Source organism: Myxine glutinosa, chromosome 4 (genome assembly GCF_964187855.1).
Source record: "Myxine glutinosa chromosome 4, kmMyxGlut1.1, whole genome shotgun sequence".
In the NCBI taxonomy this organism is placed as follows: domain Eukaryota; kingdom Metazoa; phylum Chordata; class Myxini; order Myxiniformes; family Myxinidae; genus Myxine; species Myxine glutinosa.
Genome location: NC_136264.1, coordinates 194,926,866 through 194,952,965, shown reverse-complemented (window position 1 = coordinate 194,952,965; position 26,100 = coordinate 194,926,866). Strand labels below are relative to the sequence as shown.

The 26,100-nt window shown below is 48.7% G+C and overlaps 2 protein-coding genes across 3 annotated transcripts in view; both read left to right on the top strand.

Annotated features, from left to right (window-relative positions):
• LOC137425597 (membrane-associated guanylate kinase, WW and PDZ domain-containing protein 3) overlaps positions 1 to 6,119 on the top strand; it is a 107,564-nt gene extending 101,445 nt beyond the window's left edge. For both annotated transcript variants that reach the window (XM_068114182.2, XM_068114181.2), the window contains exons 20-22: positions 2,035 to 2,184; positions 2,298 to 2,436; positions 2,784 to 6,119. In XM_068114182.2, coding sequence (XP_067970283.2) covers positions 2,035 to 2,184; positions 2,298 to 2,436; positions 2,784 to 3,481 — 987 coding nt within the window. In that variant the 3' untranslated portion in view covers positions 3,482 to 6,119. The remainder of the gene's footprint in view (positions 1 to 2,034; positions 2,185 to 2,297; positions 2,437 to 2,783) is intronic.
• Positions 4,095 to 26,100, top strand: part of BSN (bassoon presynaptic cytomatrix protein) — a 166,040-nt gene continuing 144,034 nt past the window's right edge. Inside the window, exons 1-4 of the mRNA XM_078775345.1 lie at positions 4,095 to 4,319; positions 13,172 to 13,241; positions 16,540 to 16,946; positions 22,370 to 24,007. Of these exons, the coding sequence (XP_078631471.1) occupies positions 4,095 to 4,319; positions 13,172 to 13,241; positions 16,540 to 16,946; positions 22,370 to 24,007 (2,340 nt within the window). The remainder of the gene's footprint in view (positions 4,320 to 13,171; positions 13,242 to 16,539; positions 16,947 to 22,369; positions 24,008 to 26,100) is intronic.

Here is a 26,100-nt window from a genome sequence, read left to right as displayed (position 1 = left end):
TACCCACTACAAGACGATCATCTTAGTGGCAGATGACACCGACGTTCTGATCATCAGTCTTCATCTCAGCAGAACCATCGATAGTCAGCTCTTCATCAGACGAGGAACAAAGGTTCGAGTCAGAATGATCGACGTTGGAAAGTTGGCTGCGGTATTGGGGTCTGGAGTTTGCAGTGCATTGCCAGGGCTTCATGCAAGGAGCGGGTGTGACACTGTGAGTGCTCTGGCTAGCCAAGGAAAGATAAAGGCTTTGAAGCTTGTGCAAGCGAATGAGCTGTATCTTCAAGCATTCACAGATCTGGGATCTTCGTGGAATGTACCAACAGACGTCTTCAATAGCATTCAGGCCTTCACGTGTCAGCTGTACGCCAAGAACACGAAGATCGTCGGTGTTAATTCGCTCCGTTATCACATGTTCTGTGCAAAGAAGGGCCAGATCGAATCTGGACAATTGCCGCCTTGTGAAGACTCCTTGATGCAGCATACGTTTAGGGCCAACTATCAGGCGGCTATCTGGCGACGCAGCCTTGAAAACCTACCAGACGTCCCAACACCATCAGCAGGACATGGTTGGGAACTCGATGATGGCGGTTCGCTCACAATCCGATGGATGGCGGGTCTACCAGCTCCAGATGTCGTCTTGAATCTCATCTCATGCACATGCAGAAGGACGTGTCGACCGTCAGATTGCTCCTGCATACTGAATGGGTTGAAGTGCACTGTTGTGTGTAAGCTGCAGGGATGCTCCAACATGGTGCAGGATGATGCTATCGTGGCTCAGGATGCCAATGACTCTGATGGCGACTCTGATGATTAACTTTGTGTGCACTGTATATTGTATAGCATATGTTGTTCTCTATTATAATGCAGGCCAAATTGCCTGAAAATCTTTATAGACAGATAAACGGTTTAGCAAAATGTATAATTTGGAAGATCATACCGGTGTTATTTGACTAAAACATGACATGTTCAATGATACCTCCGCTTGCTTATTAGGAATATACATCGTATGGTGTTAAAATCAGCTCCATACGTCTTTCCAAACTCTAGTAATGAATAATTAATATAATTGGCGGCCATTTTGAAATCCAAGATGGCCACCAAAGTGCAGATTTCCTATGTAACAATTTCCGCCTGCTTATTAGATATCGTATGGTGTTAAAATCCTCTCCGGACGACATTCCTAACAGGCGTTATCGTCAGAATAGATAATGCCAGCGGCGGCCTAAGTCATTTTATGCCTCTTTACATTTATTTGTTGTAAACTCGTGGTGGATGATATGTTTTAGTTTTTGAGTTATTTTTATAGACAGATAAACGGTGTAGCACAATGCATAATTTGGAAAATCATACCAGTGTTGTTTCACTAAAAAAAGTACAAGTCTAATAATAAAATATTGAAAAATATATGATTTTTTTTCGATAATTGATTTTTATAATAATTAATCTAAAACAAAATGCTTCATATTATTTTTTATTTAGACGGTACACATCGGACGTATATTTAGTCGTCAACCGCACATCGATAGCTAGTATAGAAGTCCAGATACACGTGCAACAATGTACCCCACCAAATGGGCATTTTCGAGCTGGGTGGTTTCAAAGATGGCGTCCATCCGGGCACTAAGCTACCGTTCTCAGATGTCCATCACACCTTTTCTGACACTTGAGACATTGGTCTAATGGAAAATCATAATGAGAATTACTCCCCCCGCCGGAGCATTACTTTTGGTCTGGCTCAAGGACTAATTCACCGGCCTGCAGGCCAAGCTCTTTGTGGACGATTTTCATGGTGCTCGTGCATACGCAAATTGTTCTATTTATTTGATACTGAGTCGTATGCCATTTTTATTTTCCTTGTTTACAAGTCGAGCTGAACGTACTATTGTGTGTTAGATTTTTTAATCTTCTGGGTCTGTCTTCTCATTTTACTGAAATTCACACCTTGTGCTACAAACCACCTTTTTCTGTTTATCAAAGGTAATATCACGTGGTTGAGAGTCTTGACACATGAAAGTCATTTCTTGCTTACAGATGCAGAGTGCGTCGTACTCACGAGTGGACCTGGAAAAAGGTTCCTCGGGATTTGGTTTGAAACTCGATGGAGGAAAGGATCACGGACGGGACCTCAGCATTGTATCACTAGCACCTGACAGCCCTGCTTTACATAGTGGGAAAATCCAGGTGGGTCATGAGGAAGGCGTTGAGGCCCTTCGGGTGAACGTCTCAAAGGGACCAGGGCCTTGGGAACGTAACCATTTGTCGTGTTATCAAAAAAACGACTTTCTACCACTCAGATTGGCGACTACATTGTGGAGATTAATGGGGAGAGCACAAGGGACATGACTTATGATAAAGCCATCGAAACGATAAAGTCGTGCGGCAGGAGGGTCCACCTCCTTTTAAAACGACCGCCAGGCCGAGCACTGGAGCACGGTAAGTAAATGGTTCCATATGCACGGCCGATTGAAGGTTCAGTTTGTACCTGTATTACCCTGTTTTAGATGTCATTTCACCTACCACCTTCACCTCCGAACCTTCTTCCCCATCCCCTATAATTCATTCATTTGTATCATTTGTTTGAGGTAAGTATATGCAACTGAACACAACACAGTCTTTGTAAAAAATCATTTAAGCAAGCCAGTGCATGCACACACCAATGGCAGTGATAGTACATGCATGCCTGAAGTGCCATTCCGTGGGTGGTAATGGCGTGAGCGCACGTCCACAATCGTGCACAGCTTGCTGTGGGGATATTAAAGCAATGATAAAATGTGTTGCAGAATCTCTCGGATGGAGGTCACCCGATCGTCATCGATCACCTCTCGATTCGTCTGGTTTGTCTTTCTCGTCACCGGACAGTATGGACTCTTCACGGCACCTGGAAGGTGGACGAGCCCGTGGTGATGGCCAAGGTCATGAGCGGCGGGCATCACGTGACCGTGAACGGCAAAACGTGAAAGAATCGAGGCCCCACGGCAAGCATGCCACAGAAGCGGGCACTTCGTCGCACAGCGCTTCTCCCAAGCGACTCGCCTGGGCCAATTCGAGCCGAGGTGATAAAACTGGAAAAGAAGTCCAAGATATGGGAATCGATGAAAGAACTGCAGGGGCTGCAGAGGATGGCAGTGGGAAGCGTCATCAGGCTTCCTCAGAAAAGTCTGTACGGCATCACATTCCTATAACCCGGGCTTCGGGATCCTCAAATAAGGAGATCGATGCTATACCGGAGCATGGTGAGAGCCAGGTGGCGGCACCACCGTCTGAGCTCTCAGGAAATATTGAGAATGTGAGAGGAGGTGGCAGCCTTTCCCAACCAGACGATTCTTTTGAAACCGGAACTAGCCAAGCTTCATCTCCCGGAAGTGGTGAGACTCGCAGAAAGGCGATCATCATGCCTGGTCCTTGGAAGGTACCAAGTAGCCACAAGTATCCGACACCTCTACAAGGTGCTGCAAACAGGACAAGCAGCAGCAGATAGAGGCAAGCTTGTGCTAACCTCGCTTTCTGCACGACATATTTTGCTTGCATCAAGGGGTCATCACCATTCGGATAACTATTCCTTGGCAAAACGAGCTGGAGAGAAAGTCTGGGATGGGAGTGTGTCGAATTCTGCCTCAAAGCTGTGTATTCCCAATTTAGTGTTTTTATTTTGTAATTTTTAAAAAGTGTTTTAAATTTCATTTCTTGAAGTTCTGTGGATAATAGGAAGAAGTTTGGGGGGCGAGGGGGAGAGGGTGGGTGAGGAGTGCAGAACCTATCTCGAAAACAACTTACATCTGCCATGTAGGAACTAGTCAATTGCACTGTATGCTGTATTATCATAATAATTATCATTGTTGTTGACTTGTGGATTGGGGTCAGACATTTTTGACATTTGTGGTGAAGGTGTGCACTTTCGTTGTGCATAAAACACTATGTGAAGATCATTAGGACGGTCACGTCGGCGCAAGTGCTGCTTCCATGGTGGTCCCTTACAGAGTTCTAATACAATATTACGAAGTTCATAAAAAGTCATCTTTATTAACAGTTTTTGAAAGGAATTTCAAAGTATGAAATCTTTAATGATTAAGATAGAATCTTCAGTGTGATTCATGATTGTCCTTCCGAATGGAGCAAATACAGGCCTGCAAGTGGCTGTGCCTGCAGCACTTTCACTGCGTCTCATTTTTGGTTTTTCCATTTTCATGTTCTATGCAGGCATTTTGGTGCTTGATCAGGATAATCGCAAAACATTCTTCCTCGCTGGAGGTGCAGGCTCAGCTGAGCTAATGGCAGTGGATGTGCAGGCTCATTGGGTCGAGCATTTGTCGGTGGAGGTGCAGGCCCAGTCACTCTAGTCGATTGAGCGGTTGGCGGTGGAGGTGCAGGCTCAGTCAGCCGAGCCGATTTGGTTTCAGGTGCAGAATCAATAAACTCTGTGTACAACCGAGGCCTCAAGAATTATGGGATTTTTGGATACAATGTTGAGGTTCGTGGGGGAGCTACAGCATATAACGGATCAGGATGTAATAGATAAAGGAACAGTAGAAAGACAGGGGTGGGGTGGGTGTGTGGGACATGCCAACAGCAGGTATAAGGAACAAAATATAGGGAAACTTGGAGAAATAATGGATGTGGGGAAGTATGAGAACTAGTGGAGGATACAGGGGGTGGTGGTTTGTATGCAGCCTGTAGTTTGGCTGCATCATTTTCTGGGGGCGTGGCTGTGCCACTGATGCAATTTCCCCCCATTCCCAGTTATCTGGTACTCATTTTGCCGACTTCGGAAGGATGACAGGCCGAGTCAACCCACCTGGTGTTAATTGAACAGAATGACAGGGGCTCAAACTCAGGAGCCGAAGATCTCAAGCCAGCCATCTGAACCGTAAAGCCAACACCAGGCTTATACAGGGGGTGAAAAAGATGGATACAGCGGCAAACAATCAGAAAGGAAAAACTGGAAATTTGGAAACAGGTGGGCTTGGGGAGGGTTAACGGTGATAGGAAAGATCATGGTTTTGGATGGGGGATAACCTGAAATGGTGGTGAATATCAGTCTTGATGCGCTGGAGAGAAAAATGGGATTGAAGAGAGCATGGAAGTTGGAAGAGAGATTGTAACGTAAGTGCAACACGGTTGAATAAATAATCCAAGTTGAAATTTTGCTTTATAATAACCGCGGGCTGATTGATTCGATGCACCTCATCCAGTAAATGCTCGACAATGGGCCAGGAGGATGCTCTGTCGTTAAGAATGCCGTGAAGGACATCCACCATGTTATACCGTTTGAATCTGTTCTCCTATCATTCCTGCCTTCTGAATCTGAATCTGTGAGGCCAAGAAACAGGCACCGAACTCTGCCACGTGGAAACGCTTCAGTCGTTGAATGATTTCCTTCGTTTCGAGAAGAAATATTCATAATTCTCCTTGTATTTCTGCCACTGCACACCCATGCCATTGCTTCAGTATTGCTGACCTTTAGTTTACCCACATGTTTAATGTTTGTTGTTATGAAGGAAAAAAAAACTTCCATGTTTTGGTTTTGCAGGAAAATTGGATTTTGCTTTAATGCTGATGCCACGGTACCCAGATGCTATTTGCCCGTCTGACTCTATGCCGTGTTTGGCCTGAAAAGCAACATCACCCGTGGGGACACTGCGAGGGCCTGATCCATTTACACAGCAGTCAAAGTTGGTCGTCCACTAAAAGATAAACCAGTTGGACCTTCAGATATTCAGTTGTTGTTTTGAACTTACTCGTGCAGGTGTTTTGTTTGTCGATTTCAAACCACGATGTTCTCTCAAGTTTGGGATTGTCCTGACTGTACGAGAAGATCGTCACATCATTGTATTTCTTTCCGAGAGGCCTCAATGGACGGCCGATGGACGGCCGAGCCGCTAACATGAGCACAATATCCTATATATATGATACGTTTGCGATGGTGGCTTTTTAGAATCAAGTTTATATTCCCCATTTCCAAAGCTCACACCCGCAAAGAATCGCACGGCGTCGGAAGGGCCGAGCCAGTTCCATCGCATGGACTGCCGTGGCAGAGAATGTTGACCTCGATAATAAAAACCACCTTTAGAGGCCATTTTTCCCCGCAAAGCAGGGGTTGGCCTTTTTCGGGAACCGTGGTTGTTGTTGTTTTTCGGTCCCCTTTTTGAAGCAATGTTTTACGGCCGGATGCCCTTCCTGACGCCAACCCTTTTTGCCGCCTTTAATGACAAACAGGGAATTACCAGTGAACTGGTACTCAATTAGCCGACCTCGGAAGGATGACAGGCTGAGTCAACCCCCCTGGCGTTAATTCAGCGATCGACCGGGATTCGAACCCAGGATCCTAGGTTATCCTAAGCCGGCACCCTAGCCGCTAGCCCAACACCAGGCAGGCCACCATAGACCTCGATGTTCGGCCATATTTTTGAAGTAGTTAAAATGGACATGACAAAGACTGTAATTTTCAACACCATGCAGGAGCCATCATGCTCCCCATCCCTGAGGGATAAAATGGGTTTTGTGGATGAAGGCCACTATTCATGGGGTGGTTATGTGTACGAGCTCGATGAGAAAGGGTTCGAGTTAAGAGGACATATTGAGTCCATTGACTCGATGTGGGCATACAGGAATCCAAATTGTGCTCACAAAATGGCCGGTTGGTGCCGACCCGGGATTACGACGCTTCAGGATGAGGTGCTTGAACCAAACTGTTCCTGTGTCGTCGTTTAACAAGCAAACATCCTCTACTTGCATGGGTGTTGCTCTTTTATGTTCTACTCGTAAGGTATCTCCCTCGTTTCTGTTGTTATCCATGGAGATTGTAGCTGGAAATGTAAACGTTTGTTATCTTTTAGTCTTCCGATGACATACATCTTGTTCGAAACGTTTGTTTGACTATTTGGTTGTTTTGTTTTTTTTCGTGGAGAAATTTATCCATAATCGTGGCATGCAATGGTTGTTTACCGTTGAGTTTAAACTATAACACGTGTAGTATATGGACTCGAATGCTGAACGAGGTATAAAGTTGTTTGGTGTTTCAAATCTCCTCCAGTTTACCGTGGGAGGTAGCGGGAGGTGGTTGGAGGAAATGGCACCAAACGAATAACTTTGCTATAAATGCGTCGACATTTTGCACAACTTTTGTAACTTACGTGCAGGCTGGAGCGACTGACTGGTCCAGTAGATGTCGTTTTTTGCGGTAGTCGTGGTGTCTGGGCCACGAGGATTCTTGAAGGACCTCGGTTTGCACAGAAGACTTTGTTTCAGGCTATCGTGCCTCGTACTCCGCCATCCCCCCTCATACTTGTGCATGGACTTCACCCGTGGGTCCGTGGAGCATCTAAAAATCCATCCATTTTACCCCCAACAGCTTTCCCCTCTTTCACAACCTGTCGGAACAACCTGTAACTCGCTTGGGACTTCGCAGCACTTGAAGAGTCACGTCCTGATGGACGTTGCTGCACTACGACCCGTTTTATAGTGAATTTAAAGACAAAATGGCGTCGCGGCCACCATAGATTATTTACACGGCCACCGTAGATTATTTACCACCAGTCTTGCTTTTACCCGTGGTGCTTATTTGGCTCGATGTACCCGATTAATCCTGGGTGTCGATAAGGTAATCTTTAAATCGCGTTCACTGAGACTTGGTGAAAAGTATCTAGTTAGGTATGAATAACCGTTAACAATGGTATGACCAAAAGGACTCGTGGCCTCCAAAATGGCCGCCATTAAATTATCTCGACGATGATCCTTGGTTTGTGTAGCGGATGTACGTCCCTAAACCCATGGAGTTCATTGTGCGACTCGAGCAATCCCTCTTCCTCCCCCACCTTAAGTGAACGTCACGGCCCGAGTTTTGAATGCAATCGTGTGTGAATCGTTTGATTTTGAAACATTTATAATAAAGCTTAATTTTCTAAAAGTCGCAAGTTTGTTCTTCCTTTTGTAACGGATGTGGAGAAACGCCGCTCTTGACGATGGTTTTGCGGGTAGGGAAGAGGTGTTTTATCTTGCATTTGATGTTAAAAATGGAGATTTCGCATCAATTACGCCACTTAACCTTCACGAGGATGCTGCCACTGCAGTGTGAGGAATCCTGCCACCACGAAGTCAGGAAAACAAGGAAAGAACCAACTTCCCCAGTCTGTTCAGTCCATTCTTCCCTCCAGGGGTACAACATAGCTGTTCATCACTACCCCCATCCATACTCATCATCTCCTCTACCCCCAAATGACCCCATTCCAAAGCACTCCTCTTTTCCCAGCTTATTCTGATTTTTCCTCATCTCATCCACCTCTTTTTGTTTGTTAGTTGTCGGTTGGGTTGCTCCTTTTCTGTTTAATCCTCACTTCCTCTTCCTCTTCTTTCTGTGTTTCATTTAGCTTGTGTGCAGCTTGCTTTTTTTTCTTTTCTTTTTTTGTTTTTGTATACTGAATCGAGGCTCGTGAAAGAGCTAACATTTACTTCACAAACAAATCGACCAGACAAACAAAATACACAAAAAGAGGGAGCGGAAGACAAGATGGGGAGAAAAGGGGAAGCACACAAACACAACATCCGAGAGCAGGGAGATGTGTGGAAGGGAGAGGGCCCGGGGGGAGGAGGCATGGGAAGGGGGGGGGGGGGGGAGGGAGAAGTATAAAGCACAAGGACACCAAGGACTTCCAGGACAGAAGTTGGTATTTCAAAAAGGGGAATTGGGGTGAAATTAGCGGGGGTAGAAATGATCAAGGTTTTGGATGGGGGAAGATAAGAGATGGTGGTGAACAGCTGTTTTAAAGACTTGGAGGGTGGAGTGGGATTGAAGAGAGTGAGGGAGTTTGTTCCAGAGGCGGGAGAAAAGAGGAATGAAGGAGTGAAGGTGAGCAGAGAGTCTTGATTTTGGCAGTTTAACCAAAAGAGGGTTGCAGGCATATCTTGTGCGACCTGTAGGAATATTTGCGGGACAGAGCCCAAAGAGAGCTGGGGGGGCAAGGCCAGAGAGGAGTCGGTAGAAGACGGAAAGACCACCAACCTGCCTGCGGTGAGTGAGTGAGAGGCCCTTGGAGTTAGCTTCATCGCGGGAGATTCCAATGATTCTGAATGCTTTGGTTTCAACAGCGCGAAGGCGAGCTAGGTGTGAGGCAGGAGCACCAGCCCAGAGGGGAGAGCAGTATTCCATTGAGCTGCGGATGAAAGCCTTGTATGTGGTGAGGAGCTCAGGTGTGCCAAGGAAGGACTTCGCACGACGGAGGATGCCCAGTCGGCGACTGGCTTTGGAGGCCAGATTTGAAATGTGGTTTTTCCAGGAAAGATCATGGCAGATAGTGAGACCCAAAAGCTTGAGTGAAGTTCACCCCCATGTGACCTGCTCTACCCATCCCCTTGATACCACTCTCTCCCCACTCTGCTCTTGGTGTTTTCTCCCCTTCTATTCTGATCGAGCTCTTCCTGTATACAAAAAAACTACCTGCGAGTCAGTCAGTACGACAAAGACTACATAAGCACGAGGCCTAAAATTTACAACATGGTCGATTACTTTCCTCAGGCCACATACAGCTGCTCTTGGCGTAATGCTGTTTTTGTTTTCTATATAACAGAGGACGGGTTTGTGAAAGAGCGAAGGGACAGAGAGTAAAATCGTAATGAATGGGCATCCTGGTGGTTCCACATCAGGGGAACAGCTAGTGCCAGGAGGTCGTTCATTGGATGTCGGAGCACAATTGGATGCAACAAGCAAATTAATGAATGAACAGGAAAAGTCTGGAGAGAGCAGGGGAGGAAACAAAGTAAATTACAAGTAATATGATTGGGTTATAGGCTCAGGTGGGTTGATGAGGGTAGAAAAGATTCCAGGTTGGGATAGGGGTATGACGAGATGTTGGTGCACCCGCTTCATTGAAGTCTTGGGGGGGGGGGGGGGGAGGGGAAGAGTGGAATTAAACAGCCCTCAGGAAGGTTATTACACAGACGGGAAAAAGAGGAATAAGTGAGATGAGGTGTGCATTCAGCCTGGATTTTGGAAGTTTAACCAGGACAAGCACAATAGCCGTAGGATGATTGCGTCGGCCACCCTGCAGTACAGGGTACACTTCCTCAACCCGTTAAGGTCACAGGACACCATTTCCAAGATCATATCACTACCCAGTGGCAGGTCATTCCCGTAGTGCTCCCGGCATGTGTGGCAATGTGCCCTTTGACATTGATTGGGGGGGGGATGGGTGGGGGGGGGAGGCTGGAGGGAGGAAGCCGCTACTCCCTACTTACTCACAGGAGGCATGACTTAGTACAGGGAAGGAGTGGTGGAAGAGATGTTTCACTGTCCCAGACGGATGCACTCACCCTTGCATTCTCCAATTAGAGTATAAAAGTAGTTACCGGAAGAACACGTGCATCCTGAAGGCCTTGGCAGAGAATCTCACGGCTGGGAAGTAGCTAGCTGCACCTGAGGTGGTAAAAAGACCACAAACCTATTTTTGATTTCAGCAACATGGCTTGTATTTCGGCCACCATCGCGGATGATTCCAATAATCTTGTGAGCTTTGGATTGCATGGAATCCAGGAAAGATGGATGTGGTGCTGGAGTGCCAGCCCATAGTGGAGAGTAGTACTCCAATGTGCTATGACAAAGGCGTAATCTGTGAGTAATTTATTTTTCAGGGAATTATTTGTAACGACGCATGATTCCCAAACTGGCTGGCATTGGAGGTCGGTTTTGCGATATGCTCAGCCCAAAAGAGGTCATGGTTGATGGTGAAGCTGAGATGTTTACAAGATTGAACCTTTTCCAGTGGTTGACCTTGGAAATAGGTAGGTTAATTTGACTATCTTTCCCGACTAATATCATATCAGAGATCATGTACCATTCTCTATACAGTGTCGGTTCAGCTGAAGGAGTTTCTTGGCTAGGGTTACAATCCTGGACATGTTGCCACCTGACGCAGGAAGTCAGGGCAGGAATTTCTTCATGGTGCTGGAGATAGCTCATCTACTCTTCGCGAAGGACACCATGGGATCTTTAATGTCCATCAACTAATGTTGGAAGACAGGACGTCCGTTTATCGTCCATTCGAGGGTCGGCACACACATTGATAGATCACCCTGCACCTGTGAAACATCGGCATAACGGTTTATAGCTGGGTCGGGATGGAAAGCCAGGCGAGATGGCTTAGAGGAGACTGCATAACTATAGACCATCCTGCAGGCCCATTACTCCAGCATTAAATCAATTCCAGATCAGCAAAGAGTGATAACTTCTCCCTGCCTATAAGACACAATATAAAAGAGACCTTTGCAAAAAGAAAGAGGGCTTTCTAGAGCATTGTAGAGGTCGATTAGGTATATGAGGAACAAAAGTGGTTCAGAACAATGCCTTTGGAGCACTCCATCCTCTGCTAGGAGAGGAGATGATTCCATTGATGGGAACACGAGATTTGGAGGCAAACAGAGCCTTATCTTGGGCAGAGTTTGTCATAATGCCATTTGAAGTGAGGGAGGAAATTGTCTATGGAAGGAGAGCTCAGACCAGTGAAGAACTTGACAAGGCACCACCATGACTTGGAGGAAGGAGACTGGTTGGAAAGTTCAGCTTTGATATTTGTAACTTGTAAGATGGTGTTTTCTGGCATGGAGGATGCAAACACTTGTTACGAGCCTTATGGAATTAACGAAAGTTACCTTCAATAAGGTTAGTCTTCCACGTTGAGATTCACTGTACCTGTGTCTAGATTTTAGAGGATGGATCGGATAGTTGCACACGGGCTGGAATAAACCAGTGCACAAGAGAGAGTAACCGTTTGAGGACGTATTCCCAGGTGGAATCAATATCAGGTGCTGTATAGGAGGTGGCCAGAGAGATGATTATCCCCCAAGTGAGTAACCGGAGATGGGATAATCGATGGAATCAACAGGACATTGATCAAGGTATGCTAACCACCCTCAGAAGCAAAGAGAGGCAGGACGTTTCGGGTGTTAACCCTTCATCGGAGTAAAGGATGGACTCAAGACATGGGATAATCTGCTTAACGTCCTCCGATGTGACAGAAACTGCTTGTGTAATAACTGGAAGACGTTGCCAGTAAGAGCTTGTTTTGTCAGGCATCAAACTCCTCTTTGATAGCTCAAAAGTGAGCACTGTATGATGGAGCAACTGTATGATGGACCACTGTTTTGTGGACCATTGTATGATGGACCTCTGTATGATAGATCGACCAACTGTATGATGGATCACTGTTTTGATGGACCTCTGTGTGATGCACCACTATACAAAGGACCACTGTATGATGGACCACTGTACGATGGACCTCTGTATGATGGACTAACTGTACGATAGACCACTGTACAATGGACCACTGTATGATGGACCAACTAACTGTGCGATGGACCTATCGTACAGTTAGTCCATCGTACAGTGGTCCATCATACAGCGTCTCTCGTCCATCAAAACAGTACGATGAACCACTGTACGATGGACCAACCAACTGTGTGATGGACCACTGTACGATGGACCACTGAATGATAGACCACTGCACGATGGACCACTGTACAATGGACCACTGTATTTGATAGACCACTGTACGATGGACCACTGTACGATGGACCACTGAATGATAGACCACTGTACGATGGACCACTGTACAATGGACCACTGTATTTGATGGAGCACTGTACAATGGACCACTGTATGATGGATCAACTAACTGTCCGATGAACCACTGTTTTGATGGACCACTGCACGATGAACCACTGTTTTTATGAACCACTGTACGATTAACCACTGTACGGTGGACCACTGTACGAGAGAAATTCATGGGCAGTTTAATGGGAGCCAAATGATCACGAGATTCCCGGCGAGCAAGTTACTTTTATCCTTTGGAAGTTCCTGTAATCAAGAGAAAATGAGGTTTAAATTGCAAGAAATTATTATAAAAGTCATCAGGCATAAAGTTAACGTATTCCTTTAATAATTAATTAATGGGATTCGAACCCAAAGAGCGATAGGAAACGAACTTCACTCACCAAATCGTCACAACGGCGAAGGTAAAGGGAGGCGGAGCTAAACTGGGCGTGGTATTACTGGATGGGTTGTGGGGGGCGTGGCTTGAGTGGCGCTTCCTCCACGATGATCCCTTCTCAGCTCGATTTGAGTACGAGAGAAACCAGATCCACGGAAATTTTGATCATCATCCGTTACCTGTGTGGCTTGCAGGATGCCTTGGAGGTCTCTAAGCTGTCTAGCCTGGGTTCGAATCCCGACCAGGATATAAACTGCCATACCGGTATTTCACAGGTAGGGTGATTCACCAATGTGTGATCCGTTCCTCCAATGGACGTTAAACTAGATGTCCTATCTGCCAGAATTCGTGAGTGAACGTTAAAGACCCCCATGGTGTCATTCGCGAAGAGTAGGCGAGTTATCACCGGCACCTTGACCAAATTACAGTGAATTAATGATGACCACAATTACTATTTACTGGCTCAATGGGGAATGGTCGTCTCGTGGTCCATTATTTATAAAATAATAATAATAATAATAATAATAATTCATTTATTTTGTATAGCGCTTTTCATGAAGCCCAAAGGCGCTTTGACAGAGTGCAAAACATAATGCATAACAAAACATGAAAACAACAATTGCAAAAAGACAAGAATCAATAGGGAAATATTTAAAGCAAAAGGAGGGAGAAGGAGAAGAGATAGTCAGGGGTTAAATGCTGTGGGTTGAATGTTGAATGCAGTGCTGAACAGGTGGGTCTTGAGTGATGTTTTGAATGTGGTGAGTGAGGAGGAGTCTCTGATGGTGTGAGGTAGTGAATTCCAGAGGGTGGGAGCAGCGATGGAGAAGGCCCTGTCCCCCCAGGATCTGAATTTGGTCCGGATGGGGAGGGGGATCAGGAGGTTGGTACCAGCAGAGCGGAGGTTGCGGGTGGGAGTGTGTCTGGAGAGGAGGTCAGCCAGGTAGGATGGGGCCAGGTTATGGAGGGCTTTGTAGGTCAAGAGAATTATAATAATAATAAAAATTCCATATCAGATCGAGGCTCGTGTAACATTAATCACAAAAAAAACAAACGGACACATAAAACATATAATAAAGGGAGCAGGAGACAAGATGGGGAGAGAGGGGGAAGCACACATGTACAACAGTAGAAAACAGGAACATCGGGAGATCTGTGGGAGGCAGAGGGCTTGGGGGTGGGGGAGAGGCGGGGGGGGGGGGGAAAGGCGGGAGGGGGAGGGAGAGGCGGGGGAGGGGGAGGGAGAGGCGGGGGGGGGGGGAGGCGATGGCGGGGGGGGGGGGAGGCGATGGCGGGGGGGGGGGGAGGCGATGGCGGGGGGGGGGGGGGGAGGCGATGGTGGGGGGGGGGAGGCGGTGGCGGGGGGGGGGAGGTAGGGGGAGAGGCGTGGGAAGGGGAGGGGCATGGGAAGGGAGGGGCGTGGGAGAGGTAAAAAAAAAAAACACATGGACACCGCTAGGACCTCCAGGAAAGAAGTCGGAATTTCAAAAAAAGTGGATCTGGGGTGAAAAGTGGAATCTCCCGCGATGAAGCTAACTCCGAGGGCCTTTCACTCACTCACCGCAGGCAGGTTGGTGGTCTTTCTGTCTTCTACCGACTCCTCTCCGGCCTTGCCCCCCCAGCTCTCTCCGGGCTCTGTCCCCAAATATTCCTACAGGTCGCACAAGATCTGCCTGCAACCCTCTTATGGTTAAACTGCCAAAATCAAGACTCTCTGCTCACCTTCACTCTTTCATTCCTCTTTTTTCCCGCCTCTGGAACAAACTCCCTCACTCTCTTCAATCCCACTCCTCCCTCCAGGTCTTTAAAACAGCTGTTCACCACCATCTCTTGTCTTCTCCATCCCAAACCTTGATCTTTTCTACCCCTGTTAATTCACTCCAGATCCATTTGTCTGAAATTCCGAATTCTTTCCTGGAAGTCCTAGCTGTGTCCATGTGTTTTTTTTTTTTTAATACCTCACCCACCCCCCAAGCCCCCTCCCTCCCACAGATCTCCTGATTTCCCTGCTCTCAAATGTTGTACTTGTGTGCTTCCCTCTCCCTCCCACAGATCTCCTGATGTCCCTGCTCTCAAATGTTGTACTTGTGTGCTCCCCTCTCTCCCCCCATCTTTGCTGCCTTGATTTCGTCTCATGTGTCCGTTTTTTTTGTTGTTTTTGTAGTTATTAATGTTAACTCCTACACGAGCCTCGATCTTGTATACAATATTTTTTTTTTTTACATTAGCGGGGGTAGAAAAGATCAAGGTTTTGGATGGGGGAAGATAAGAGATGGTGGTGAACAGCTGTTTTAAAGACCTGGAGGGAGGAGTGGGATTGAAGAGAGTGAGGGAGTTTGTTCCAGAGGCGGGAGAAAAGAGGAATTAAGGTGAGCAAAGGTTTCACCTTCACCCTGGGATGCCCCTTTGAGATTTGCGTGCACTTCACCTGTCTGAGTCCCTGATGAGGTAACTCACTATCTGTACCTGAATATGATCCTTTTTTTTTTAACAAGACCTCGAGTTAGTTGTTGTTGTTGTTTTATGATCTCGGTCCTACCAGGTCGACGCCACTTGTGCAGCTTCAGCAACAATCGCTGTCCTTGGTCCTGAACCGTGCAGCGTCCCGTGCGCCACGCCATGTACCTGGTGGAATGGGGAGGATAATCAGTCAGGTTACTCGGGTACAAACATCCACCTGTTTCGATATATGAATGGAACGTGCAAAGCCTCCACCCATCGTGACCCGTTACCCCCAAGACCCACCGGAACACGATACCCAGCACTCACCAGGCCACCATGGCGGTGGACGAGTTGCACTTTCGGTCTCGCTTATCTTTCGGAACCGCGTTAATGGTGCGGAGCGGGTCTTGGAGTGCGCGACCCAGTAAGACTCCGCCCACCTCATCCCCACCAGGCCGCTCTCGGGGAGTGAGCGTGAGTGGCGAATGCGCATGCGTGTGATGTGGAGAAGGCGGGGCACAGTGTGGGGGCGCGGGGCGGCGGCGCGAGGTGGTGTCGCGTGCGAAGCAGCGAGGGGTCGCGAGCCTCGAGCCGCGTCCCTCACGGAGCGCGTTCAGGACCCCGGACACCGACGATGGCTCGTTGAGCGTCCCGAACACCATGGGGAATGAAGTGAGCGGGGAAGGCGAAGCGGGACTGGCGCAGGGAGGCACGGACGGCAGGCACGTACGGGGCCGTTACACGTACGGTTACCATCTCCGTGTCCTTATTCCCTCCATCTCCTGCTCAGGTTTCTTCCTCTTCCCTCAGCGCAATTCGACTCTTCTTTCTTCTTCCTCGCTTTAGTCTCCATTTCTCGACTTCTCTGTAGCTCGTTCCACCCTTCTTGTCTTTTACATTACATTTTAACCCGGAATTAAATACTTTTTCTCTACAATGCTGTGTGAAAATACATCGAACTGTGTGTGTGAAGAGATCTTCCATTCTTGGCTTGAATTTATTTGCTGTGTTTGAGGCGGTGTATGTTGCCGTGTCCCATATCTATCCATAGCATGTGACTTGTACTGTTTGTACATTTAAAATATTTTCTTTGTCTTTGCTTGCGCCGTTAAACCGACAGGAAACCTCCCTCACCCATCACAAAACCGATCCCACCTCTCATACCTCCTCCTCTCCTCCCTTCCTCCGCCCACCGCTCTCCCCAGCAGTGCACGCGCTCCAGCTATACCAGCAGATGGCTCCGCCCCTGAGCCACGCCCCCATAGTGAGCAGCAAGAACAACACCAACCACAGCTTCAACACCTGCAACAAAAACAACAGCAACAACAAAAAAAACTACAGCGTCTGGCCTCAGATGGTCGTGAGGGCACCACCCCAGCAGCCCGGCCGGCATTGCTGTGTCCTGTGTGCAGAAGCGTCGAGCTCAACGTGAATTTGCGTGGCCCTCCGAACTATGGGACGTGCACTCTGTGTCACGCTACGGTGTGCAAACAATGCGGATTCAACCCAAACCCACACCTAACACAGGTGTGTGAATGTGTACCATAACCGTGCCCTATCATCGTCCAACCTCGACCCCTGTGTCCCTCTCGTCCATTGTAGGTGTACCCCTCTCGTCCATTGTAGGTGTACCCCTCTCGTCCATTGTAGGTGTACCCCTCTCGCCCATTGTAGGTGTACCCCTCTCGCCCATTGTAGGTGTACCCCTCTCGCCCATTGTAGGTGTACCCCTCTCGCCCATTGTAGGTGTACCCCTCTCGCCCATTGTAGGTGTACCCCTCTCACCCATTGTAGGTGTACCCCTCTCGCCCATTTTAGGTGCACCTCTCTCGCCTATTGTTGGTGTACCCTCTCACCCATTGTAGGTGTACCCCTCTCACCCATTGTAGGTGTACCCCTCTCGCCAATTGTAGGTGTACCCCTCTCGCCCATTGTAGGTGTACCCCTCTCGCCCATTGTAGGTGTACCCCTCTCGCCCATTGTAGGTGTACCCCTCTCGCCCATTGTAGGTGTACCCCTCTCTCACCGATTGTTGGTGCACCCCTCTCGCCCATTGTAGGTGTACCCCTCTCGCCCATTGTAGGTGTACCCCTCTCGCCCATTGTAGGTGTACCTCTCTCGCCTATTGTTGGTCTACCTCTCGCCCATTGTAGGTGCACCCCTCTCTCACCTATTGTTGGTGTACCCTCTCACCCATTGTAGGTGTACCCCTCTCGCCCATTGTAGGTGTACCCCTCTCGCCCATTGTAGGTGTACCGCTCTCGCCCATTGTAGGTGCACCTCTCTCACCTATTGTTGGTTTACCTCTCTCACCCATTGAAGGTGTACCCCCCTCACCCATTGTAGGTGTACCCCTCTCTCCCATTGTAGGTGAACCTCTCTCACCTATTGTTGGTCTACCTCTCTCACCAATTGTAGGTGTACCCCTCTCGCCCATTGTAGGTGTACCCCTCTCGCCCATTGTAGGTGTACCCCTCTCGCCCATTGTAGGTGTACCCCTCTCGCCCATTGTAGGTGTACCTCTCTCGCCTATTGTTGGTCTACCTCTCGCCCATTGTAGGTGCACCCCTGTCTCGCCTATTGTTGGTGTACCCTCTCACCCATTGTAGGTGTACCCCTCTCGCCCATTGTAGGTGTACCTCTCTTGCCTATTGTTGGTCTACCTCTCGCACATTGTAGGTGCACCCCTCTCTCCCATTGTAGGTGCACCTCTCACCTATTGTTGGTCTACCTCTCTCACCAATTGTAGGTGTACCCCTCTCACCCATTTTAGGTGCACCTCTCTCGCCTATTGTTGCTGTACCCTCTCACCAATTGTAGGTGTACCCCTCTCGCCCATTGTAGGTGTACCCCTCTCCCCCATTGTAGGTGCACCTCCTTCGCCTATTGTAGGTCCACCTCTCTCGCCCATTGTAGGTGTACCTCTCTCTCACCGATTGTTGGTGCACCCCTCAGGTAGAACTCTTTCTGGAGTGTAGTTTTTCTTGTTCTTTTTGTGCAGTTTTGGGCTCATTGAGGAACCTGTACATAGTACAGTGCATTCAGAAAGTATTCAGACCCCTTCACTTTTTTCACAGTTTGTTATGTTGCAGCCTTATGCTGAAATCGTTTAAATTCATTTTTTTCCTCATCAATCTACACTCAATAGCCCATAATGACAAAGAGAAAACAGGATTTTAGAAAGTTTTGCAAATTTATTAAAAAGAAAAAACTGAAATATCACATTTACATAAGTATTCATACCCTTTGCTATGGCACTTTAAATTTAGCTCAGGTGCCTCCCATTTCTCTTGATCATCTTTGAGATGTTTCTACACCTTGATTGGGGTCCACCTGTGGTAAATTCAATTGATTGGACATGATTTGGAAAGGCACACACCTGTCTCTATAAGGTCTCACAGCTGACAATGCATATCAGAGCAAAAACCAAGCCATGAGGTCGAAGGAACTGCCTGCAGAGCTCAGAGACAGGATTGTGTCGAGGCACAGATCTGGGGAAGCCTACAAAAAAATCTCTGCTGCATTGAAGGTTCCCAAGAGCACAATGGCCTCCATAATTCTTAAATAGAAGAAGTTTGGAACAACCAGGACTCTTCCTAGAGCTGGCCGCCCGGCCAAACTGAGCAATCGGGGGAGAAGGGCCTTGGTAATAGAGGTGACCAAGAACCCGATGGTCACTCTGGCTGAGCTCCAGATATCCTGTGTGGAGATGAGAGAAACTTCCAGAAGGACAACCATCACTGCAACACTCCACCGATCTGGGCTTTATGGCAGAGTGGCCAGACGGAAGCCAAACAGTTCAATCTTGGTTTCATCAGACCACAGAATCTTGTTTCTCACAGTCTGAGAGTCCTTTAGTTGCGTGGTGTGTTGCAGTGATGGTTGTCCTTCTGGAAGTTTCTCCCATCTCCACACTGGATCTCTGGAGCTCAGCCAGAGTGACCATCGGGTTCTTGGTCACCTCTCTTACCAAGGCCCTTCTCCCCAATTGCTCAGTTTGGTCAGGCGGTCAGCTCTAGGAAGAGTCCGGTTGTTCCACACTTCTTCCATTTAAGAATTATGGAGCCCACTGTGCTCTTGGGAACCTTCAATGCAGCAGAGATTTTTTTTGTAGGCTTCCCCAGATCACAGATCAGTGCCTCGACACAATCCTGTCGCTGAGCTCTGCAGGCAGTTCCTTTGACCTCATGGCTTGGTTTTTGCTATGATATGCATTGTCAGCTGTGAGACCTTATATAGACAGGTGTGTGCCTTTCCAAATGATGTCCAATCAATTGAATTTACCACAATTGGACTCCAATCAAGGTGGAGAAACATCTCAAAGATGATCAAGAGAAATGGGAGGCACCTGAGCTAAATTTCAAGTGTCATAGCAAAGGGTATGAATACTTATGTCAATGTGATATTTCAGTTTTTTATTTTAATAAATGTGCAAAACTTTCTAAAATCCTGTTTTATCTTTGTCATTATGGGATGTTGAGTGTAGATTAATGAGGGGAAAAATGAATTTAAACGATTTCAGCATAAGGCTGCAACATAACAAAATGTGAAAAAAGCGAAGGGGTCTGAATACTTTCTGAATGCACTGTATATTACATGAGATTAGGAGACATAATTGCATATGAATACAGTAGCAGGTAATGGGGTGTGCGTGGAGCCGTCGAAAATTGGGTGTGCGTGGACCCATTATTATTCAGGTGTGCATGGACCCATTGATAACCGGGCTTGTGTGGACTCGTTGATAACCGAGCGTGCATAGATCCGTCGATAACCGAGCATGCGTGAACCCGTCCAGAACCGAGCATGCGTGGACCCGTCCAGAACCGAGCATGCGTGGACCCGTCCAGAACCGAGCATGCGTGGACCCGTCCAGAACCGAGCATGCGTGAACACGTCCAGAACCGAGCATGCGTGGACCCGTCCAGAACCGAGCATGCGTGGAACCGTCCAGAACCGAGTATGCGTGAACACGTCCAGAACCGAGCATGCGTGAACCCATCCAGAACCGAGCGTGCGTGGACCCATCCAGAACCGAGCGTGCGTGATCACGTCCAGAACCGAGCGTGTGTGGACCCATCCAGAACCGAGCGTGCGTGGACCCGTCCAGAACCGAGCATGCGTGAACCCATTCAGAACCGAGCGTGCGTGGACCCGTCCAGAACCGAGCATGCGTGGACCCGTCCAGAACCGAGCGTGCGTGGACCCGTCCAGAACCGAGCATGCATGGACCCGTCCAGAACCGAGCATGCATGAACCCGTTCAGAACCGAGCGTGCGTGGACCCGTCTAGAACCGAGCGTGCGCGAACCCATCCAGAACCGAGCGTGCGCGGACCCGTCCAGAACCGAGCGTGCGTGGACCCGTGCAGAACCGAGCGTGCGTGGACCCGTCCAGAACCGAGCATGCCAAATGGGTGGAGGGTTTGGACGGATCTGTCGATAAATCGGGTGTGCGTTGACCCGTCCAGAACCGAGCGTGCGTGCACCCTTCCAGAACCGAGTGTGCGTGGACCCGTCCAGAACCGAGCGTGCATGGACCCGTACAGAACCGAGCATGCGTGAACTCGTTCAGAACCGAGCGTGCGTGGACCCGTCCAGAACCGAGCGTGCGTGGACCCGTCCAGAACCGAGCGTGCGCGAACCCGTCCAGAACCGAGTGTGCATGGACCCGTGCAGAACCGAGCGTGCGTGGACCCGTCCAGAACCGAGCATGCTAGATGGGTGGAGGGTTTGGACGGATCTGTCGATAATCGGGCGTGCGTGGACCCGTCCAGAACCGAGCATGCGTGCACCCTTCCAGAACCGAGTGTGCGTGGACCCGTCCAGAACCGAGCGCGCGTGGATCCGTCCAGAACCGAGCGCGCGTGGACCCGTCCAGAACCGAGCGTGCGTGGACCCGTTCAGAACCGAGCGTGCGTGGACCCGTCCAGAACCGAGCATGCGTGGACCCATCCAGAACCGAGCGTGCGTGGACGCATTCAGAACCGAGCGTGCGCGAACCCATCCAGAACCGAGCGTGCACGGACCCGTGCAGAACCGAGCGTGCATGGACCCGTCCAGAACCGAGCATGCCAGATGGGTGGGGGGTTTGGACGGATCTGTCGATAAATCGGGTGTGCGTCGACCCGTCCAGAACCGAGCGTGCGTGGACCCGTCCAGAACCGAGCGTGCATGGACCCGTCCAGAACCGAGCATGCGTGAACGCGTTCAGAACCGAGCGTGCGTGGACCCGTCCAGAACCGAGCGTGCGTGGACCCGTCCAGAACCGAGCGTGCATGCACCCTTCCAGAACCGAGTGTGCGTGGACCCGTCCAGAACCGAGCGTGCGTGGACCCGTTCAGAACCGAGCGTGCGTTTACCCGTGCAGAACCGAGCGTGTATGGACCCGTCCAGAACCGAGCATGCCAGTTGGGTGGAGGGTTTGGACGGATCTGTCAATAATCGGGCGTGCGTGGAACCGTCCAGAACCGAGCGTGCGTGCACCCTTCCAGAACCGAGTGTGCGTGAACCCGTTCAGAACCGAGCGTGCGTGGACTCGTCCAGAACCGAGCGTGCGCGAACCCGTCCAGAACTGAGCGTGCCTGGACCCGTGCAGAACCGAACGTGCGTGGACCCGTGCAGAACCGAGCGTGCGTGGACCCGTCCAGAACCGAGCGTGCGTGCACCCTTCAAGAACGGAGTGTACATGGACCCGTCCAGAACCGAGCGTGCGTGGACCCGTCCAGAACCGAGCATGCCCGATGGGTGGAGGGTTTGGACGGACCTGTCGATAATGGGGCGTGCGTGTTGGTTAATTGTCTTAATAATTAAATAGAAATGTGACTCGGAATTATCCTGTCTGGGGAAGTTTCTTCATACCGTTTGAAAAACAAGAACAAACAGTGTATGAAGTTTTTGTGGATCTTTTCCACCTGACTGTCGTTACAATGGTTTCTCTTCTGTTCATTTTCAGGTCAAGGAATGGCTTTGTCTCAATTGTCAGGTGCAGCGGTCAATGGGTGGTGCCATCGCGGCTCAGCCCATGGCACAGCAGGCTCAAGTGTTGCCCGTACACAAGCGAGAGGAAATGTGGAGAACAGGTAAAACGGAGTTCCATGTGTCGGATGCAAGTGTCTCTGAGGGGAGCAAACCGATAATGCAGAGCACGATCTCTCAAAAGGTGGTTGCACCAGAAACCAAGTCGCCAATTAAAATTCAGAAGGTCACCGAGCCGTCAGATGCCGAGAGGATGAAAGATGGCCGAGACAAGCCAAGGACAGTCGTTCTACCTCCTTCCTCTCATAGAGAACTCCTGGAAGAAGTTGAAAATAAAGGGACAGGAATATCGCAACAAGGGCAAAGCCCAGGACAAGGTAAAGAGCAGAAGGTTGCGTCGAGGCCAACAGCTGAGTCACAGAAGGCAAACCAAGGGCAGGCGGAGCAGCTTACAAAGGGTGCCGAAGAGGGTGTGGCAGGTAAACTGTTTGGGTTTGGAGTCTCCATTTTCAGCCAAGCTTCAAGCATTGTAGGTTCTGGCTCCCAACCCACCACACGGCCTGGCTTCCAACCCACCACACGGCCCAGCTCCCAAACCGCTTCACAGCCTGGCCCCCAACCCACCACACAGCCTGGCTCCCAACCCACCACACGGCCTGGCTTCCAACCCACCACACGGCCCAGCTCCCAAACCGCTTCACAACTTGGCTCCCAACCCACTTCACGACCTGGGTCCCAACACGACTCACGACCTGGTTCCCAACCCACCTCACAACCTGGCTCTCAACCCTCTCCACGACCTGGCTCCCAACCCACTTCACGACCTGGCCCCCAACACGACTCACGACCTGGCTCCCAACACGACTCACGACCTGGTTCCCAACCCTCTTCACGACCTGGCTCCCAACCCTCTTCACAACCTGGCTCCCAACCCTCTTCACAACCTGGCTCCCAACCCTCTTCACAACCCTCTTCACGACCTGGCTCCCAACCCTCTTCACAACCTGGCTCCCAACCCTCTTCACAACCCTCTTCACGACCTGGCTCCCAACCCTCTTCACGACCTGGCTCCCAACCCTCTTCACGACCTGGCTCCCAACCCTCTTCACGACCTGGCTCCCAACCCTCTTCACAACCCTCTTCACGACCTGGCTCCCAACCCTCTTCACGACCTGGCTCCCAACCCTCTTCACGACCTGGCTCCCAACCCTCTTCACGACCTGGCTCCCAAGCATCTAGTGTGCAAAGTTCTCCACTTCACCAACCACTTCAACCAACAGGTCCTCGACAACCTGAAACTGCCACCAATATTGAAGCAGCCCTCGCAGCCTCTGTTGTGAAAGTAACACCCAAAGAGGAGGCCAGGCGTGCAAACAACCTCGGTTCCAAGCCCGGCGTGGGGCAAGTCAAAACCGAGGAGGACATTAGGTCACACAGACAGGGCGTGCAACAATCGCCGGCCTTTGCGAAAACAAGGGTGATGGCAGATGTGTGTAAGCTCTGCCAGGCACAACTCGTCATTGGTACCGCCGAGCCCGGCTTTGGTATCTGCACGAGTTGCCAGAGCCGGGTGTGCAAGTTATGTGGATTTAACCCTTTCCCACACGTTCCAGAGGTGAGTGCTGTGTCTGTAATCGTGCAACTTCATTTAACTTGAATTCTGATGATGTTCTTTGCAATTATTCTCACGTGGACCACTTAAATCATTAAAACAATAGCAATTGTCTTCATAATGTGATAATGATAAGGTGCCTTGTCTCCATCTTGGATTGTTCAATGTACCAGTCTTGGCCTTAGGGGATCTTGGTCTGCACTCTTCCATCCTGACAATTGCCTAATAGGGGTGGAACTGGAAGACCAGTTGATTTTAGATGCTTGTGGGGTCATGATTATGTTCTGGTACTCAGTGAGCAGTCTTTCTCCAACAGTTAAAACTGCCCCAGCTGGTACAGCTTGAACTCGCTCTGCAACCTTGATGTAAATCCTCAGTAAAACAAGGAAAAAAAAAACCAGATACAAGATTTCCGATCAGGTGAGCCAGTCAGATGTTATCATTTGCCATCAGGTTAGCCAGGTTTATACCAGATGTTACCAATTTGGGTTAGGATTGCCAGGTATATAACAAATGTTACCATTTGAGGTCAATATAGCCAGATTTATACCAGATGTGGTCAGGTTAGACAGGTTAATACCAGATGTTACCAATTTGGGTGAGGTTAGCCGGATTTATACCAGATGTTACCATTTGAGGTTGGGATAGCCAGATGTATACCAGATACTGGCATTTGTGGTCAGGTTAAACAGGTTTATATGAGATGTTAACATTTATGGTCAGGTTAAGCACGTTTATATGAGATGTTACTAATTCGGCTCAGGTTAGCCAGGTTTATACTAGATGTTACTATTTGATGTCGGGATGGCCAGATTTATAGGAGATGTTAGCATTTGTGGTCAGGTTAAACAGGTTTATACCAGATGTTACCAATTTGGGTCGAGTTAGCCAAATTTATACCACAGATGTAGTCAGGTTATCCAGTTTTACACCAGATGTTAATATTTGAGGTCGGGATAGTCAGATTTATACCAGATGTTAGCATTTGTGGTCAGATTAAACAGGTTTATACCAGATGTTACCTATTTGGGTTGAGTTAGCCATGTTTATACCAGATGTTACCAATTCAGGTCAGGTTAGCCAGTTTTACACCAGATGCTAGCTAGCATTTGTAGTCAGGTTAGCCAGTTTTACACCAGATGTTACTAATTTAGGTCAGGTTAGCCAGGTTTATACCAGATGTTACTATTGGTTATCGGGATAGGCAGATTTATACGATATGTTAGCATTTGGGTCGAGTTAGCCTGGTTTACACAAGATGTTACCAATTTGGGGCAGGTTAGCCAAATTTATACCAGATGATTGCATCTATGGTTAGGTTAGCCAGTTTTACACCAGCTCTGAGCATTTGTGGTCAGGTTAAACAGGTTTATACCAGATGTTACCAATTCTGCTCGGGTTAGCCAGGTTTATACCTGATGTTACCAATTCGGGTCAGGTTCACCAGGTGTATACGAGATGTTAGCATTTGGTGTCAAGTTAGCCAATGGTGTGATTAGTTACCAGTTTTTTGTGGAGTGCCCGCCAAGTGGTTTTAAAGACGCAAGCAAGCACTTCATTCAAAACTGATGATAAGGAACGGCTGGCTTTGCAAGCACTAGCTAGCTGCTTGGTTACAGAACACACCCTGGTTTACTCTCTGTAGCTCTGGGCATTCTTAAGTTGTGCATTTATGGCACTTGCTCTTTATTAGTCCCCTACCGGTGTACACCGGAGGGGACTATAGGTTTGCACGCCGTCCCTCCGTCCGTCAGTCCGTCAGTCTGTCAGTCCGTCAGTCTGTCAGTCCGTCAGTCCATCAGTCCATCACGCAAAGCACAGTTTTCCGGACTTTCTTTCGAAACGCTTAATGCTAATGATTTCAAACTTGGCACATGGTTTCCTCATGATAAGCTACAGATCAAGTTCGAACTTCACGACGTTTCGATCATTTTTAACAAAGTTATGGCACTTTGAACTTTGGGAATTCTGATAATTCTGATGATCCTTAACTCAGTGCCATTTTAAGTTTTAATTTCCTTTAAAAACAAATTTCTCTGCAATAATAGGACCGATTGAGATAAAATTTTCACCATATGATGGACTCGGTCTGTAGA